A 19,265-nucleotide genomic window follows, 5' to 3' on the forward strand; every position below is an offset into this window, starting at 1 on the left:
CACCTGCATGGCAGCTGGGAGACAGAAATGCTGCAAGAAGAGTTACTCAAGAAGTGTCAACATGGACATACAGGTGGGTTAATCACCAAAATACCTACAGGTTGTGCTGACCTCCCTGTCTCTCCCTGGCTTAGTGCTTCTTGGGAAGAAGGTTAGAAACAAATTGCCCAGTTATTTCCTACAATCAAATTGCAGAGCTTTCAGGCCTCACAGACAGCTCTGCTACGAGCCTCAGATGAGCTCCATTTCTGCAATAGCTCCTCCAGAGAGAAAGAATTAGGAGGCTTAACACTTCTGGATGACAGTTGCCTGAGCTGCTGTCAGATAAGAGGCACTTCCAACCAGTGCAGCAGCCAGGATCAAGCCAGGCTGCCTGATTCAGCCATCCCAGAAAAGAAAGCCATGTTTATAAAACCCACATGAAAAAGGAATGAATTGCCAATTGTGCAAAAGTTTAAATAAAGCAACACAAACATTTCATGTGCAGCAGGCAAATGATACATGGTCACTGGAAATAATATAACTGATAGGGAGGCTGCGAGTGGGAAATGGAGAAAATCCATTTTCCAGAAGTATAAAAATGGACTTGCTTGATGAAAAAGATTAGCTGGATAAAGCCAAACAGTTAAAAAAAAAAAAAAAAAAAAAAAGAACTGTCCTAGAAACTAAGCATGCATCAAAGAGAAACAGGAAAAAAAGCCCCAGACTGTAAGATCCAAGGAGCCAAACTCTACTCCTGCTCAGAAAGAAAAAACTGTCAAAAAACCATGCTATATAAACTTGCCACAAACCCCAGATCTTCAACAGGCATTTATCAAATGAAACACACACCAAATGCAACTCTTCTGCCTAATCCCAAGTCAAACAGCCTTTGAGTTTCAGACCCTCAGGAAGAGATTTCCATATGATCCTCCTCTGTTTCTGTTTATGATTAGCCCTTCTAAATTTCAGCATTTATCTGACAAAACACACTGGGGAGGGTTTTCTTTTATCCACAAAGCCCGTGTTTCTGCTTTTCCTTAGCTGCTGCTGCACCAGCACCACCCTGCAGCCGCCTGACTTGGGAGGACAAGACTTCAGCCAAGAGCCTTTGTTTGAGTGAAGCCAGGATCTCTTTCCTGATGATGGTAACGCCAAGCCCTTGCATTATGTGCCAACACTGAAGCAAGCCAGCATTCATAGAAGGGGTTATAAATGCTGCCTCTGAGCCAAAATCTCACTTTTGGGGTATGGTAATGCAAATTAAACCTATGTGCCTGGTGGGTCCAGCTGGCAATAGCTGTGTGGCCTGTCAGAGGGGTTTTTGCAGTTTTGGGAGGGAATTTGTGGTGTTGAAACATTTCAATCTGGCCCGGCCAGGCTGTCACACCGAGGCACTGCTGATTCCTGTGAGCAGAAGCACCAATTCCACTCCCTGTCCTCCTGCAGCCTGGCCCTCATTACCCACCAATTGATATGTTTCAAATGACATATTCATGAACCCCCTGGTCTGATCACAGCTAATTCACAGACAAAAAGGGAGCACATTTGCTTAATACACTGCTTTTTGCAAACACCCTGATTGTTCCCAGATGCATCTGGTTTTGCCCAGCAGCACTTCAGGCAGGATAGGAAATAATTTCAGCTCCCCAGAGTCACTGGCCAAAGCTGTTTCAAGATGCTCCAGGAGCTCTCTGCATCCCTTTGAGGAAGCTGTATCCAGCTCTCTCCTTCAATCAGACCCAGCTCCTTCTGCTGCTTTTTTTTCTACACCGAAGAGGAGTACCCCAAAGATGAACAGAGGGCTGGAGAGTCTCTCCCATGAAGAAAAGAGGAGAGAGCTGGAGTTGTTCATCCTGGAAGAGAGAAGGCTCCAGGGAGACCCCACTTCAATACCTTAAAGGAGTACTTCCAGTACTTAAAGGAGTCTTATTAAAATAGGGAGAGTTACCTTTTCCATGGGCAGATAGAGATGGGAAAAGGGGGCACTGTTTTAAACTAAAAAAAAGGAGGGATTTAGATTAGGTGTTAGGAAGAAAATCTTTACTCAGTTCTAGTGAAAGGTGGCCCTGCCCATCATGGCAGGGGGAGTGAAGCTAGATGGTCTTTAAGATCCTTTCCAACCCAAACCTTTTTGTAATTCTGTGATTTTATGAAAATGCAACAGCAGAATCCCTGAACCCTTCTCCAGGCAGAGCACCTAATATCACACACACAAGCACTGGAAGGTGACGTAAAGCCAGATCCAGGTTAGGCTGTTATTTTGATCTCACCCATGGAGAGAAATCAAATTTACTCATTACCAGGGCTCTTTCCTAAACTCTCAAAGGAGTGGAAAAGCTTCCAAGAAAGGTTGAGGTTAGTGTAAAAGAGGAAATTTCACATGAGAATTTAAGAGACTGACTCCTGAGCAACTCAAGCCAATGCAAGTCTAGATCTTGAGGCCCAACAAAGCTGTAGAGGAACCTTTCATGATAAAACCCAGCAAACCAGCCCATGGCAAGACACCCACAGAAAAATACAGCTTTGAAGTGACAGCCAGAAGCTTGGGCTTGGATGAACACTTTATTTACAGCTTCTAGTTCAATTCAGCTACAAGATAAGGTAACACTAATAAAAACAACAGTGCTCAGAACTTACAAAACAATTTTTATCTGAAATCTCATGATAGGATACAAACAATATGGGTTAGCTGGTGAGATTTCCCCTAGCACAGTGCATGTTGCTCCAGAAGGAGCTCAGTCCACTGGGACAAAGAGCTGCTCATCTTGGTAACCTCAGCCCACTCCTGCTGAGTGGAGCAGCCCCAGGACCACCCAATGCTGGTGGCTTTGCCTGTGCTTTACAGGCAGGCAGGCAAAACAAAGCGTTGTGTCCATGTCTGCAAAGAGTATCAATACTGGAGACATACTCAAGTCCAAAGCATCCACTTTCCTCTTCATCTGCTCCACCTAAAAGTGACTTCACCCTGACTAGAAGCTACCTAACAGCATTGTCATTAAGCCAGAAAAGCATCTGAGATGCCTCACTGGACATTCCTGTACAAATGGGGGCATGGGGGAACACAGAGATCTGAGTTCTGCATGCAACAGAGGTTACTGCTTTTTCTGGGCATGAATTTTTCATCATCACCCTCCCTACTTCCCCCATTCACACATTACTTGAAAACTGCAAAACGATTTGTTGTACTAATAAAATTCAACCATGGGTCACTTGCAAACTAGTTAGTGTGATTTACAGAGCAATTTGCTTCCTATATTGATTACAAGGAATTCCACTGAAGGTGTGATCAAACACTTAGAAAAACATAACATCACGTGACACCATTTCTGCTCCCTTGGAAGTGGACACATCTTCCCACACCAGCCTCCTTGGCTGTCATCTTCCTGTGGTTTTTTAGTGTCATTGATCAAACCCCAAATAATTAGGCTGGCCAGGGCAGCTCACATAGATTTCCTGCAGTATATTTTAAGCTGTGATTATTAATATACTGAGCAGTGCTTTAGCAGAGCTATTCTCCAATAGTCCATTTTAATTTTTAATTGAACTAAGAAAAATTAGAAAAGGCATTTAGATTAAATAGGAAGCCAAGTGCTGTGTCCTTGTGATGAAGGTGATTAAACTTCCCCCCAGCCAGCTGCAAAGCATCAGAGAACCTGGTGCAGCCTATGCAGAGACCATTGGTATGGTGTTTTGTTCTAATTAGTCATCCTGATTTAGCTGTTCTTGTTCTACCACTGGCCTGACTCATGGTTATCCAGGCACTCTCTGAACACGCTGTGTGTCAGGGGCAGCTGAGGGATTTCACCTCCTTGATGACTATGTGCTTAAAAAACATTACCCATTAACAGTTTTGTAATGGCATTTTTAAGCAACTTTCCAGAACGCGAGGCTGAACGTGCTTCCGGCGATTCAAGTCCCCTTCAGCCATCCCCATTCAGGTTTGCCGGTGCTGGGCAGGATCCTGCCCCCCCTTCCATCTTATCAGCTGTAGCCAGGGCATTTGGGTGCTATGGGAAGTTTCATTTCCTGCTGCTTTGGCTGCCTGTGGCTGCCTGTGGAAGCCGTTGTAAAAGGAAAGACATTCTTCTAATTCTTGCTGTTAACCCGTTGGGGATCTCTGAGACAGCAGCCAAAATTGTCAGGGAAGTGTAGGATGCTACAGCTTTCACCAGCCAATCCTTACAAAGCCACCCCCAGACTCTCATTGTTTCTAGTCTTCCTTCTTTTTTTCAAAAGCAAAACATAGTGCAGATGGAACATGGACCTATTTTAATACATATCTATGTTTGACACATGAACCTACAAGAAATCCCTGCCTGTGGCATGACCACCACAGCATCTTCTGCTGCCAACCACATTCCCAGTGTAGGTGGGAGCATGGGCACAATCCCTTCTGGTGTGGAGCCCAGCAATTCAGGATGCCAAGCAGAGAAGCTGGAGGTATTTTAAGCAGTTGCAATGCATTTCTAATAGCTAAGCAGTGCCTCAAAAACATAGCTAAGAGAGATAATAACAGTGTCAGAAATGACCAGAGGTACTTTTCTATCTCATTGGCAGGGACTGGGACAGTTTTGGCACAGAATAAAGTAAAAATATGTCTTGAATTAGTCCTTCCCACAGATATGCCTCTGCAGAGCCTTCCCAGGCAGCACTACTGCAGCTCCCCTGAGCTCTGCAGGCAATCACAGCACAAAGCTGCTGAGAAAACCAGCTGAAAACCCTTTACTCTCCCCACCCTGGTGAAAACCCACGGCTGTAGCAAGCTATCAAACGATGAAATGTGCAGTTCCTACCTGAACAAGGAGCTCCAGCTTCCTGTCATCAAGGAGGTGCACTTGGCATCTGCGACCCTCTGTCATCTGCAAGGGAGAAAGGAACGTGTGTCAGAGTCACAGCTTAGCACGTGGCTGCTGGCTTCCCCCAGCACAAGTGGGAGCCTTTCATTCGATGCAGTCCTTTTGGTTTGTGTTTACTTATTTCTTTTTTAAATTAATCCCCCTTCTTTTGGCACCAGGGTAAAGAAAAGGCTGGAAGGAGAAAAAGAAAAGCCACCCTGATAGCTGTCATGGAGCGGTGTCTGGTGCCTGCTCGGATGCAGCTGCCAGGAGGAGGGTGTTCCAGTGTGTACAGTGGGTGGTTTGCAGCACAGGGGCCCTGATGTTTTATATTGAAGCCACCAGCTCTGCAGCTGGCTTGGCTGGCAGAGGAGACATCCAGACAAGTTTCCCCAAGCCCCTCAACAGCCCTGATCCAGCCATGCCACAGGTACTGTGGAGCCAGGCTCCTCCCTGGGCCGTGCAGATGCTGCTCCCTGGAGTAGCACCAGGTGTTTGTTTGGCCCTGAATCCTGAAATGGGCTCATCCTATTGGAGTATCCTATTTAAGATGTACCACAGGAACCACTTGTGACATCACTTTACTGGTCCAAAAATGTTTCCACACCAGCAGTTTATTACAACAGTTAACGAATAATATCAATAAAACGATTATGTGTACAAGGCTTATATGAGATTTCCAAGGTCCGTAGATTGGGGTCCTAAAAAATAAATGAGCTGTGGTCTGAGGGAGCTCCTCTACAGTGCATCAGGCCCTCTCTTGCTCAGAGCACCATGAGTGAGGAGCAACTTCACTTTGCAGAGTTACAGATCCCAGCTCAGTCCCACAAAGCCCTTCAGAGACAGGCACAATCCCACTATCTGTTAATGGGATATGGGCAGCCTTAAGCCTCTTTGGCTCTTGGAAATCCCTTTCTCAGCACGACTTAGGCAGCACACAAGCAGCCCCCCAGCGTGGGCTCACCCTACAACACTCACGCACACGTGGACCCACGTTGGCACAGACCCAGCACAGCCCCACAGCTCAGCTCAGCCCCCCAGGGACCCACCACCTGCAGCCAAGGCACCTTCCTGTGCTTTGCATAGATCCCTAGCTCAATTTAATAATATTGCTCGCTCTGGTGAGTCCTAAAGTATCACCAGAAGGGAGGAGAGAGTCCACAGGATACTGGCAGGGGGGTCACTGCTGGAGACATGAATGCTGCAGCATCCTGGGCATTCCTGCCCTCTGTCACCTCTTCCCACCAGTGCCAGCTGAGCTGAGCCCCTGACACAAAGCTGCCTTGCAGAGAGTGGGAAGTGTGCTTGGGGGGTTAACTGAGGACAGCTCAGCTTCTGCTTCAGCTCTGTGGGTTAAAAATCAGCTGCTCCTGTGGCTGATGGGGCAGGGTGTGCTGGCATCCAGGAGGCAGTAGTGGATGCTCCACCATTAGCTTTGCCCATTCAAGAATCCAGGCATTGTATGGCCATTGCCACAGGATCTGCAACCTCAGCCATCTCCAGCAGCATCACCCTTATCCTGCTATCCCTCAGCACAGGAGCCCATCAGCCTCTTCTGGGTATTTCTGTCCTCCCTCTTGACAAATCTGTCCCACATCCATCTCTCCCTTTCCTGGTACCAGACTGAAGTGAGTCTTACCCAGCCCCTTCCACAAAACAAAGATTCAAGTATTCCAACAACTCTGTTGAACCTTAAGCTGGCCATTGAAGATGCATAGTTTATGATGAGAAAACTTCAGTCAAAATGAGCTTTTCCCTTCAACTCACCAACAATTTGCAATTCTGGAAGGCACAATCCCATGTGATTCATGCAGAATTTACCCCTTTCTGTTATTCACATCATCATGCCTCTGAGTATCCTGCACACCAAATAACATCACTTTCCTTCTTTTCTTCCATCAGCACAACTGGAGCTCTGGCATTGCAGCCAAAGGAAAGCCTTGTAAAACAAGGCTTCTCATAAATGTCAACCAGTTACCGCCATGGCAATAAATTGTCTTACGAGAATTTCCTCCAGTAAGAAATGTTATGCAAAATATGGCTTCTCCTAAGGTGTATTACTTGGTGAGCGAGATTTTTCACTATTAAGCAGCTTTCAGCTCAGTTGTAAAACTATGCCAGAGGCTCAAGAAGGGCTTTGCAATGGTTTCTCCTGTTTGGAAGAGTTGTGTGGGTCATGTTCACACAGGCATGGGGAACCTCAAGTTTTCTTCACTGGGCTTCCCCAGCAGATAAAACTCTGGGTGCCTGAACTGTGCTTTGACATCTCCCTCATCCTCCTACTGTAACATATCCACTGCATCTCTAAGATGGGGAATATGCACTGATATTCCAGCTTTAATATGAGTTTACCCAAGGCAAGAGATAAAGCAGTGAGTTCATTGTGGCGATGGCAGGGATGGAACACAGTCCTGCTTTCGTGTGTTATGCTCCACTGGCTATAACAAAGCTGAAACATGAATAAAAGAAGGTGAAAGGGGGAAGAGGGAACATTTTTTGAGATGTCTGACTTTGTGCTGTACTGTTCCAGCAAAGTGTTTTCTTCCCATGTGCAGCTTCTTTAGCTCTCCATGCTTTTCCAGCCCGGTGTTTCATAACCCTTCAGTGCTTTCACTGCTAAAAAAAATCCCAAATGCAAACAGCTGGGAACATGAATAAATATCTGAATAAAGCAAAGCTCTGAAATGCAGCACATGATGGTTGACTAATTGAAAGGCCTTTCATGAACATCCCTTGAAGCTCAGCAGGTCCACAGGTTGGAGATCTGCTACAGCGTTTCCTTCCTCCAGCCACGGGGCTTTTCATTTGCCTTAGAAATGAGCAGTGCTTTCCAAGAGAAAAGAAAGGTTAAAACAGGCTTCCTACTTGATATAAGCTAAAATATGATGGTCCTGCCCTCCCTCCTTTCTGCTTTATCATTCCACCAGGTGTCTGAAGCCCACATTATGTGCTTCTTTGCATTGTCGGATCAATACAAACTCTGCTAGCTCGCCAGAGCAAGAAACGGGAGCATTTCAAAGCACAGCGAGAAGGCCCTGATTTAGCACAGTCTGTCTGGGTAAAAGATGCTGCCTCTGACACTGTGCAAATTGGCTGCTCTGCACTGTGCCGTGCATGGGGCGTTGCTGGCTCCTGCAAAACCAGTCACGGAATGCTCTCTGCTTCCCTGTGCAATCAGAGAAGGAAAATCAACACCAAAGCCCTATGGATGGGATCAGGAGGTCACCAAAATGTGCTGAGAGTAGCAGAGTTCGGATGGAGGGACAGGGGGAGGGAGACCACAGGACTGAATTGAGGTTCTCCTTTCCCAAGGCTCTTACCTGGAGAAGGATGGGGAGAAGTAAGCTAAGGGGAACTCGAACTAAGAGGCACCAAGGCATAGCTTTTCCTTCACCTTGATAAAGCAAAATCCCAGCAAAGGGATGAGAAACAATGGTTGAGCAGACTTCCTGATTGAAGAGCAGAAAACTGGATGTGACAGGGGGAATTCAGTCCGGATCAAGCCCTGGTTTTCACAGTGAGCTCAGTGAGATTTCCTGTACCAACACAGTCCCCCACTCTCCTTCTGGAGGGCAAGATACCTCTTCCCTAAATCCAGAAATTGAAAAGCCAAGTTCAGCCTAACAGTTGAGATGCCCTTGATGCTCAAAGCAGAGAGAACACACAAACATTTCAAGTGAGGTGAGACAGCTCCTAGTTGAGTTCCATGGCTATCCCTGCTGCTCGCTCAGCTGCAGCTCTGCCCGGATGCTGTATCCACACCAATCCCTCAGATTTCCAAAGCTTCTCAAGACATGTGAAGAGGTGGGACTGTGTTACACACTCCTGAGTGTTAACAGCTCACCCATATGGCAGTGAGCTGCACGCACTGGGTGTGAATATGGGCCATGAGCATCTCATGGACCAGACTTAACACGAGCTCAGATGGAAATTTTGCGCCAAAATGCAGAACACATTTTTTCCCCGCCCAAAACAGCTCAGTAACTCACTTTTTTTTTTCTGAAAATCTGCCACTTCCTTTAGTGCCTGCACATGCAGCATGGCCCCACCAAAGGCTTGAAGAAATGCGCATGAGTGCTTTTAAAAAAGCTCTGTCATTTATATATATGAGTGTGTAAGGACTAGGGATAATATATCTTCAATACCCAAACACAGACACTGCTTTTAAGGCACGTGAAGACCTGAAGCAATGTGCTTGTGTGGCTGAGGAGCTGGAGTAGTCTACAGGAGGGCTGATTGTACACAGGGCATGCATTCTTTCTCTGCTCCTTGCCCTCTCCACCATGAGGACCGAAAACCTGACCTTTGCAAAACATTTTAAGGTCCATCAGTGACAGCAAGTCCTGACATACACGTTTGTTTACTCTAATACAGAGGCACTACAGAAAGGAAATCTGTCTTGTGGTTACTCATGGGATCTTCTGAGTCGCAGCTTTTTTTCTCAGGGAAAGGACATTTTAGTTACCTTTATCACAAGACTTTAAATCTCCTTTGGAGGCTTCTACCCAAATATTTACACAACGGGTTTCCTAGGGAAGGCAGGCTGGCGGTTGTTTTGCTTTGTGCCATGAAGCGCTCTGATGATTGCCCTCCTCTCTATTCATCTTCACTGTAACTCAAACATTGTCTCGGAGAATCCTATAAACTGTCTGTGACACAGCCCCAAAACCTACACAACGCTCAGCTAATCCCTGTACACGCAACACTGTCACTAAATTATCACAACTGCCCACAAACTGCTCCATCCAACACAAACAGCCGAGGCGATGGGAGGAAACTGCTCCAAAGAGAACCTTTCCCTTTCAAAATGAAAAAAACCCTCCTGGTGAAAGTGCTGTCACACTAAATAACTCAAAGGCACCAAATGCAAATGGTATTTACAATGTCAGTTCTATAAATATCTGTGGCACGTTTCATTAGCTGATGACTGCAGGAATAAAGAAGAATACAGCATTTTCTTCCTTGAATCACATCAGAAATTATAATTGGAGGCAGAATCTTTCCTAAACACTCACTGCCTGTACGGGAGGCAATTACTGTGCTGAATCCACAAAAATCTGTGTCACTCTGTCCACTGTTTGGACAGAGCTGCTGAAAGGAGATAGGGAGAGATGACAGCCCACTGATTACAGTAAACTCTTAGATTAAACATCCTGCTCCCACTTGACCACTTCTTACTGACTTCTCATCCTGGCAACTCCTAAGCTTGTCGAGAGAGAGAGGGAGGAAAAGCAGTGTGTTTTTGACATCTGCACAGCTTTGTGCATGTGGCAGCACTTCACTTTGCTGAACTGGGGCCAGTCTGGCAAGCAGCTGCCTGTCGCACTGACCAGCACTGCCTCTTCACGTGCCTGTGTCCATCTGCTGTCTCCTGTCCTACACTCACACTTCAAGACCCTGGAGGAATGGAGTATCTTTATTTTTATGCCATGTGTTTGCAGAACATCCTCCCCGTTGCTGGTCTGCATCTGCACCTAATAAATGTTACTGATGGCCGGGATGAGGATGGCTGTGAGACAGTGTGCAAAGGGCTGAGCCACGGGGCTGAGCCTTGATGGGGACCTGGGAGAGGGGACATGAGGAGGAGCACTGGCTGGGCTCTGCCCTTGGTGGGTCTCACTTGTTTTTGCAGTCATAGAATCACAGAACCATTAAGGTTGGAATGACTTCCAAGAACACCAAGCCCAGCCTTCAATCAAACAGCATCATAACCACTAAACCATATTGTGAAGTGACACACCTACTCCTTTTTCAAACTCTTCCAGGGGTGGTGACTCCACTTCCCTGGAAAGCCTGTTCCAATGCTTAAATCTGGTCCTTTAGGGTCCTCAATGGGAAAGATACCTAATGAGCAGGAGGAAGATAACTGCTGCTGCAAATCTGGTTCACCTGTCCCAGCCATGGGACTTGCCCACTGCCCTGCACTGGTGAGCACATCACCATGGTCTGAAGCACTGCTTATGCCATCTCCTGGTCCAAGCCCAAATCCCTCACACATATTCTTCTCTGCTCTTCCTTTTCACTAAAATGGGCAATATCTGAGGCACCCATGCCTCAGTGGCTTGAAGCTCTGAGGATGTGAGACAGTCAGGAGAAACTGTTGTTTCTCAATACAGTCCTCATTTCCACTATTTATTTCCATAAGCCTTTCCTAGATAAATGATGAATAGTAGTTTTTGTTATTGTTTCTTTTAAGAGGCAGAAAGATTATTTTAATTTGGCCAATTATTCCTGGCTTGTGAGCAGAGGTCCATGTAGCCTGTCCTGTCTGCCAAGGTCAGCAACGCAGTTCAGAACACGAGCTGAGCTTTCTGAAATAAGCAGTACAGAATCACAGAATGGTTTGGGTTGGAGGGGACCTTAAAGACCATCTAGTTCTAACCCTTGTGCCACAGGAAGGAATGCCACCCACTAGATCAGGTTGCTCAGAGCCCCATCTGACCTGGCCTTGAACACTTCCACCAATTGGGTAGGAAGAACTAAGGACCCATTAGACAGCACATTTTCATGCTAATTTCTTCATGCTATTATTTCTTATGGGAAAGGATATTTGGTACTCTGAAGCAGGAGAGGTTAGCTGTAAGCCAGTTGTTTTTTTTCCCTGAGAAGGTTATTCCAACTCTATCCTCTGGCATTTGTCACCTTCTAGCAGTACTTTAGTAAGAAAACCAAGATGTTGCATATTCAAATAAACTGGAACAACCCTTTAAGTATTCCATTTCAAGGGAACTTGGTGGCAAATGGAGCTTTGAAGCTGAGAAGAAAGGCCATAGAAATATGCTGTAGAAATGGACGATGGTGATATGAAGAGAAGTAGCCAATGGCTGATGCATAACCAGACTTCACGTTCTAAAGCAGTGTGGGTTTCCCTGTCAGGGAAGCGCTCTGAGGTTCTGAAATACACGCACAGTCCATAGCTGGATTGACTGGCCAGAAAACTCAAGCTGACAATGATGCAGCACCTCCCACAGGTTTGACAGCACCAGAGGAATGTATCGCGTGAGAGACCTTCGGCTTTCCCCATGAGCTTCCTTATCTCACTCCTCGAAAAATTAATGTCCTTTCCAATGGATTAGTGAATGGAGGAAAAATTGTCAAAACCATGGTTACAGAAACAGCTCTTAAAATCCTCTCCCATCCCGCATGAAGGGAGTGCTGCTTGGCATTACCCATTGCATGGGGGATCTGCACAGGGATGTGTTTCAGAGGGGTTGCATCAAGTGATGCAATGATTTCTGCAAGTGCTCATTTGTCAGGAGAGAGGGGAACAACTCCAGTTGTTGGAAAGCAAGAGTCCTCCTCGAGAAGGGAGGTGGGACGGTGGCAGCGGCGGTGTCACCCTGTCGGAAGCACCGCTCGAACGGATGGCGCGACCCAACCATTGTGTGGATGCCGACAGAGCGGTGGGACAAAAATTAAGGCGAGCTGCAGGCTGAGTGACCTGGTGACTTCCCTGTTTTGTCTTAGGAGCTGACAAAAGAATTCCTGGCCTGCCCAGGGGCTCCTTGCTTCCTCCACACAGTGCTTCCCAGCCTTGCTCGGGCTCAGCATCACCCAGAGATATCTGCACAGGTTATTTTTCATGCTTCCCCTAAACAGCACTCAGCAAAAATGCTCTGATTCAGCAAAGCCCATAGCTGTGTCCATAAATCCCCTTTATTTCAGTGTGACATAAGCAAGTGTTTAAGTGGCTTACTGTATCAGGGCTGAAATGAAAAACCGTCTCCTACGGTCCTTAAGTCCATTTACAACATCAAGCAATAACTCTCAGGCGAACTTTAAAGCCGGGAATGCCACGTCTTAACCTCAAAACACTTGGTGCTTGAGCCGTGTAGTCAGAATGAAATCTAATTCCAACACCACGTTTTAAACTGAGCAGGGCATTACCCAGCAGATGCCTAAATTACTGCTCTGAGCGTGGCCAGCCCCGACGGCCTGATTTCAGTTATATCCTGAGATAAGAAAGCCTTTTCCTGGACAGACCGGCTTCCTCACTAGAATGGAGGCTGGGCTGGTTTAGGTCACGTATTGTTTTCTTTCTTGAAAATAATACAGATCTAAATCTGTTCAAATACAAAAGGAAGCAGAAATTCTTGCACCCTCCCTGCCCTCTGATGTTGAGGCAGGAGGAGAGGGCATTCCCAATGCAGACTTTTTACTATGTTTGACTCCTTCACCCCTGTAACTCTTTCCCTTCCCTTTCTTGGCAAGGAAATAAACCATTTGCCAGTATAAAAATATACCAGCTTCCAAGAATTATCCCCACTATTTACAAGGCAGGAGTGGGGAGTGTAGGAGTTTTGCTATGGTTGGTCAGAGCATCCTCTGAGCTCTGGAGCTGAGGCTGACCACAGGAAGGTCACAAAATCTTCAGTTTTATTTATTATTTTTAGTTTAGAGTATTCAATAGTCACAGATGTCTTAAACCTTACAGATTTGAAACACCTTTTGCACACAGCAGAAGTGTATTTTGATAAACCTTGACTCAGCTGGTCAGTTGTGTAGGTGGCTCAACATGGTCACCTGCTTCAGGGCCAGCATTTTTAGGTCAAGAACATGCCAGAGCTGTTAAAACTTCACCTCTAGTTGGGATCTTGTAGCTGTCTCCTCCATTTTTAATTGGGAAGCCCATATTGCTCCTTCCTACAGCCTTCTGCACGTGCAGCAAGCTGGCTGCACCCAGCAATGGGTAAGGAAATAAATAATAAATAATAGTGCAAAAGAGGCAGCCCAGCTGCTCCTCCTCCCACCAGCTTGGGGCTCTTCCCTGCTGGCAGCACTGTCAGGCAGATGAATTTTGAATGAGTCAGGGGATGGGGCTTCCATCCTCTTCTAACAGACTTCCCTGCACAGCCTCATCAACCTGGTAGATCAGCTCCTGCCTGGAGTCAACACCAAGCCTGATGAGAGAGGAAGAGCTGCTCAGAATTCCATCACTTCTTACAGAGCAGATGATGAGCTGTTCACATTTAGGGCATTTTTAGGTCTGGTGAAACCATTTGATCCATATAAATTCACTGTAGCCAAAGGGTTTGGGAAGTGGAAGGACAAGGGCAGCCCACAGCCTCATCCCACCTTGCAGGCCTTGGGACTATTCATCCAGACTATGCTATTCATCTGCATGCCAGAGGAATGCCCAAAGACTGAAAAACTGCCACCATCACAAGAAAAAAACATTGCAAAAATAGTCACCCTCATACCTTGTTAATAAGAAAACAGGTAGACAATCTTCCTTGCTGCCAGCTTCCCAGTTAACATCCAAAATAACTTGCCCTGTACATAAACTTCTCCTGGTCCAACTCAGCTCAGCCAAACTCTGCGAACATCTTTATTTGGTGATCTTTTCTTTTTTTATTTCCCCCAGGGTGAACTTATTTTCTGGATAATAATCCCTCTAAGGCAAGTTCTGCAGTTTCATCCCATGTTTGCACATTGCATGCTGTGATCCATCATTTGGGTTGCCAGTCCCTAATGCAGCCTGAAGAAATAAATATCAACAGCAGAGCTAAAATGGGAGGCCCAGAGGGAAAGAGGATAAAGGATCTCTGGTGTCTTTCCACAAGGACAAGCAGAGTGGTCCTGGGACAGGTGCTTCATCAACTTCTGAGCATAGCTGTGCTTCAAGAAAACCAAGATATGCCTCAGAAGGGTCTTGCTTCCCCTGGAAGAGCTCTGTATTCACTCTGCTTTCTCTGCACAAAGGGAAAATGATCTAAATTACCTGTGAGGGAAATCCTGCACCAATGAGGGAATTGAAACCTTTTATAAGTCACATCAACTTCTTTTTGGGGACTCCTGGTCACCTTCTAGTTCATTCCCTATATACTCTGCAGCAAGCACTGTGAGTCATCATAGGATAATGACCATGTGGCAATAAAGTACATGGCAATAGACGATGATTATCATTATTATTATTTTTCCCAAAGATGTTATCATGTCTGTTAATCTCTCCTACACCTGATGTGTTAAATTCCTTGTAAACACACATAAAATTTTAATTTTTTGTACAGTTTCACACTTGAAATGTGGCATACTTTCAGCAAAATGTTCCAGATACCACTTGTTTGTGCATGCAGACAGGGTGTAATTACATGAGAGCATCCAAATCTTCAGGGAACACATTCACAGGAGGTTTCGTTTAGTTATAGAAGAAAGCAGGACTATTTATTTGATATTGAAACTAATGTGATTTGCCAGAGGGAAAAAAAATCAATGTGGGTTCATAGGAAGATGACCAAAGTGACCCAAGGCAGTGGAAGTGATAGTATGTGTGAAATATTTTTAAAGGACAAATTAAGATTTATGGCTTGAAGTGTCCTTTTAATGCTCATTGAGTGTTTTGTGCCTACTGTATCACCAGTCCTTGGGAGGTGTGAGTGCTGCTGGCCTGATCAATAGAGCCAAGGCACTGGGCACTGCATCACTCAGGTACTGTAACAGAGCAGGTCACTGGAGAGCACTGAGCAGTGTTATATGTAGCACATAATAGAAAACACACTTACAAAAGTCATTCCAGATGTGAAAGAAAATAAAAAAAAGCAAAATGTTAATCTGTGTACAGAACTGTTGTTTTTGGGCTTTTTTTCCCCCTTCTTGTTTTGGATAACACTCCAAGAACTGATATGCTTCCAGTGGGAAAATATGTCACCGGGCTGTTTCCAGCCACTGCTAATCAGCAGGTTTGACACACACTTGATGTTGAGGGCCAGGGCTGTGGCTGTGCCCAGGCTGGGCAGCTGCCAGAGGTTCTGCCTGAGCAGCAGCAGCTGGCAGGGTCAGTGCAGGGTGGGCATCATCCCCCAGAGCTGGGTTTCACAGGCAGGACGGGGTGAGATGCAGAGCACATTCAGATGACAAGCAGCTGACTCCTCCTCAGAGATGCAGGTGTTTCCAGAAGGCAGTCCTGCTTGCAGAAGTCTGGTTTGGTGCTCTCTGCTCCCACTCTGCTCCCAAGTGCATCAATTGCTGAGTGGGGCAGAGCTGGGACAGCCCTTGGGCTCTGCCTGCACACCCTGGATGAGGGGTATGAAGGGATCCAACCTGCTTTCTCCAGTCCTGACAGCTCCTGAGGCTGAGCACTTGTGTTTCTGGTGAGGACTAGAGCTTGGACCAGCCCCGCCTCAGGGGTCAAGCAGGGAAAACTTTCAGGACACAGCCTGTGCTTTTATACCCCCATTCACAGCCTGACTAATGCCAGGATATTGCATCACCTGTATTGAGAATTCTTTGGCTATTGGTGCAGCAAGACCAGATCATCTCTGCATCAGGGCATCTCATGACATATTAAATATGGCCAGTCTGTAACCTCTGCACAGGAGAGACCTAAAATAAACACTTCAACACAAAGCTGTTTTTTACCATACGCCTTTGCTTTTTAAGAGCTGGGAAAGGATGTTCCTTCCTGGAGCTAAACTCAGCAGCTCTTCAGTACTATGAAGAATCAATGCAGAAGAGTTAAGGATGGGAAGAGGGAACAGCCTGATGCAATGTCTGCAAACTCAGCAGCTGGATCTGATATCCCTGAGCTTCCAGGATTCAATAGATTCAATATCTATTTTGCCATATACACAATCAGCTGTGCCTGTGAGAGGGGACTGACAAAGTGAGGACACAGCCCAGCACTGCTGGATTTGCAGATTTCCCTCAGAACTGCCATCAGCACTCCCAGAGCATTTCAGAAGGCAAATTCCATGGTGCAACACAGAGGCAAAGCAGACTCGGTGCTTCCCAGCAGTTCTCCCTGGTCTTGGTGAGAAACAAGTCTCTTTTCCCAGTTCCCACCACCTCCTGCAGCACAAGCCCGGGTGACACCTTCATTGACTGCCCAACCACCCCAGCAGGGATGCAAAGCATCCCAGGGAGCCCAGGCCACTTTAGATATAACTTTCTTCTCTTTTGGATTTTGCAGTTCAGAATTGCAGAAGACGGTGGAAGTCACCTCCCAAATTTATTTTCCAGCACTCTTCCACACTGGGGGAGGATGTGTGTGTGCACAAAGGAAGCACTGTGTTTGATTACACATCCCCTAAATCATCCCTGTCCCCTTGCGTGCCCCATTGCACCAGGAAATGAGTGTGTGAGCACACACGTGGCAGCCACGTGTTGGGATGATGGGTGTCTTCACAAAACCCTGGGTTGGGGTAGCCAGCACAGCCATTCCCCATGCACAGCAAGGACAAAACCATGCTTAAATGTGGAAAAAGCTCAATCCACACTCCCCTCTCTAGGACAGGTGCCACGTTTCAGCTGCAGATTTTGTGCTGCCTTTCCAAGCTGCTCATTTGATGCAGCAGCTTTCCATCCCCTGCTTGTCCTGCAGAAACACGGGGTCAGCCTGTGGCTGCTCCACTATCTGCAAAGCACTTCCCTGCATGAAATATTTCAGCTGGGTAGGATGGGATGCCAGCAGAGCTTACAGCGTGTGTGGTACAGCTGCAGCCACGTTCAATCCCACACGGCCAGGAAACCCAAACAAGGGTGGGTTTATTTTGATTGGGAGATCTGGAGACTTCTAAGAAGAAAAATAAATAAATAATCTAAACACTAGAGCCTGAGCCTAGTGGGTTGGCAAGCCCAACAGCCATTGTCAAAATGTTAGGCATTACGTGTGGAAGTGCATACAAAAGGATTTGTCTAGCCAAAATGGGAATATCAACCTCTTTTTGGTTTGCAGCTTCCCAGGAGATTTTCATTGGACCTTTTTACAGTGAATTCAAATAACAAAAAGTCAACTTACCTACCTCTTTTTTTTTGCCTCAATGACTTTTTCCAAAGATTACTACGCTAAATCACACCTCATCCCACCAGGGTGAAAAGATCATTTAGCTACCCACTAGTGATCTTTTCTTGAGGGTGGGGACACAGCAACTGTTCCACACCGTGTCAAAATGTCACAGAGAAGCTCAGGAGAAAAGCAGAAGTATTGTCTATCTGTTAGGAAAGGAGTAAAGTGGGTTGTAAACAAGAACATTGTTGGTGGCACTGGAAATTAGATGGTCCCAGCTCCTCTGGCCTCCTCCCATTTTAAGGCTGGGCAAGAGCTGAAGTCCCACCTCACCCCACAGAGAGGCACCCAGGGCATCTGGCACCAGACTTGGGGCCTCAGAGGAGTATCACACAGCCACGAAACACAGGTGCACTGGAAAGGGAAGGTACATCAGGGTCTTCTACTCTTTTTGGCAGGCAGCCTATTAGAGTAAACCTTCAGGCTGGCATTGGCTCGTGAGTAGGTGCAGTGCAAAGGTGACTTGGAGCAGAGGAGACAAGATCAAAACTTGTGTGTTTGCGATTCATCAACATGAAAGTGTTCCCAGAAGCTCAGAACTGATCAAATATCTGTCTGGGATCCTTCCTCGGTGTCAGATCAGAGAGAAAAGCAATCAAAGTCATTTTTGGTCCTTGACAAGGTTCATCACCAGAAAAGAAGACAGGGGCTCCAACAGGGCTCCAGCTCATTGTTCAGCCTCACCAAATTGTGGCTTTCTAGGACATGGCACATATTGATATTTACAGGAGGGCTGGGGATTAAGTTTTTATAAGTCTGGGAGCAGAAGAAATCTCAGTGGATGTTGTCAGTTGCAGTGGTCCCTTAGGCCGTGCTAGGCAATGCACTGCTGGCTTAGGGAACCTGAGAGAGGCTGGGACAACCTGGGATTTGGAGCTGGAGGAGGCTTGTGAGCAATTCCATCACAGCTTAACCTTGTCAGACCTTGCTGCCGTGCTCTGCTTGCACCGGGGCTGCAGGACAATTCTCTCCTCCAGCTGCTGGAAGGAGCAAGCCAGCAAGGATGACAGGAGATTGGCATTGCTGAGTGACCTTGAGAGCCAGCTGTGCACCCCATCCTGTGATGAAGCATGGGGATCCCAGGGAGCTGCAGTTACCTGCTCTTATGGCTGACCCCACAGCACATCCCCTCAGCTTCCCAAGAGATGGGCATTTGTGGGGTGGCTCCCACCTAGAAAGAAATTCTGGGTGCAACTCAGAGAGCCAAAAACCTTGATTTCCTCAAACACAGAGAGTTCTGAGAAAAAGATACCCAAGTTTCCTGAGAGTTGAACCTAAGTGTGTCCCTGTGTGTCACAGCAGCCTTTGCTTGTCCCAGCGATGCAGCTCACAAGAAGTGGGTCATACAGAGCCTTTCTGCATCTTCAGGGGACACCACTAAGCCCTGACCCCAAATTTAGTTAATGCTGGATCAACATGCTCCTTAATACCTTCCCCACGTGTCATTCCTCTTGCAATGCATGACCCTTCCTTCACAGTCCTAACAGATTGCAGCTGGAGACTTCAGTGACTCCCCAGCCCCATTTAGATTCTCCCTAATAAAGCATTTTCTCCTTCATCCATACCTGCAGTTTTATTTTGGCTTTGCTGTTAAGCTGTACTCAAAATTGATTCAAGCCTTCTGCTATTACTCACACAGTAACAGTAGCAACAAAGGGGATATG

General features: G+C 46.5%; 1 protein-coding gene across 16 annotated transcripts in view; it reads right to left on the reverse strand.

Annotated features, from left to right (window-relative positions):
• The window catches only part of FRMD4A (FERM domain containing 4A), a 357,158-nt gene that overhangs the window by 122,888 nt on the left and 215,005 nt on the right, over positions 1–19,265 (reverse strand). For all 16 annotated transcript variants that reach the window (XM_030290804.4, XM_072918958.1, XM_030290830.4 and 13 more), the window contains one exon: positions 4,776–4,841. In XM_030290804.4, coding sequence (XP_030146664.1) covers positions 4,776–4,841 — 66 coding nt within the window. The remainder of the gene's footprint in view (positions 1–4,775; positions 4,842–19,265) is intronic.

This window comes from Taeniopygia guttata, chromosome 1A (genome assembly GCF_048771995.1).
Source record: "Taeniopygia guttata chromosome 1A, bTaeGut7.mat, whole genome shotgun sequence".
In the NCBI taxonomy this organism is placed as follows: domain Eukaryota; kingdom Metazoa; phylum Chordata; class Aves; order Passeriformes; family Estrildidae; genus Taeniopygia; species Taeniopygia guttata.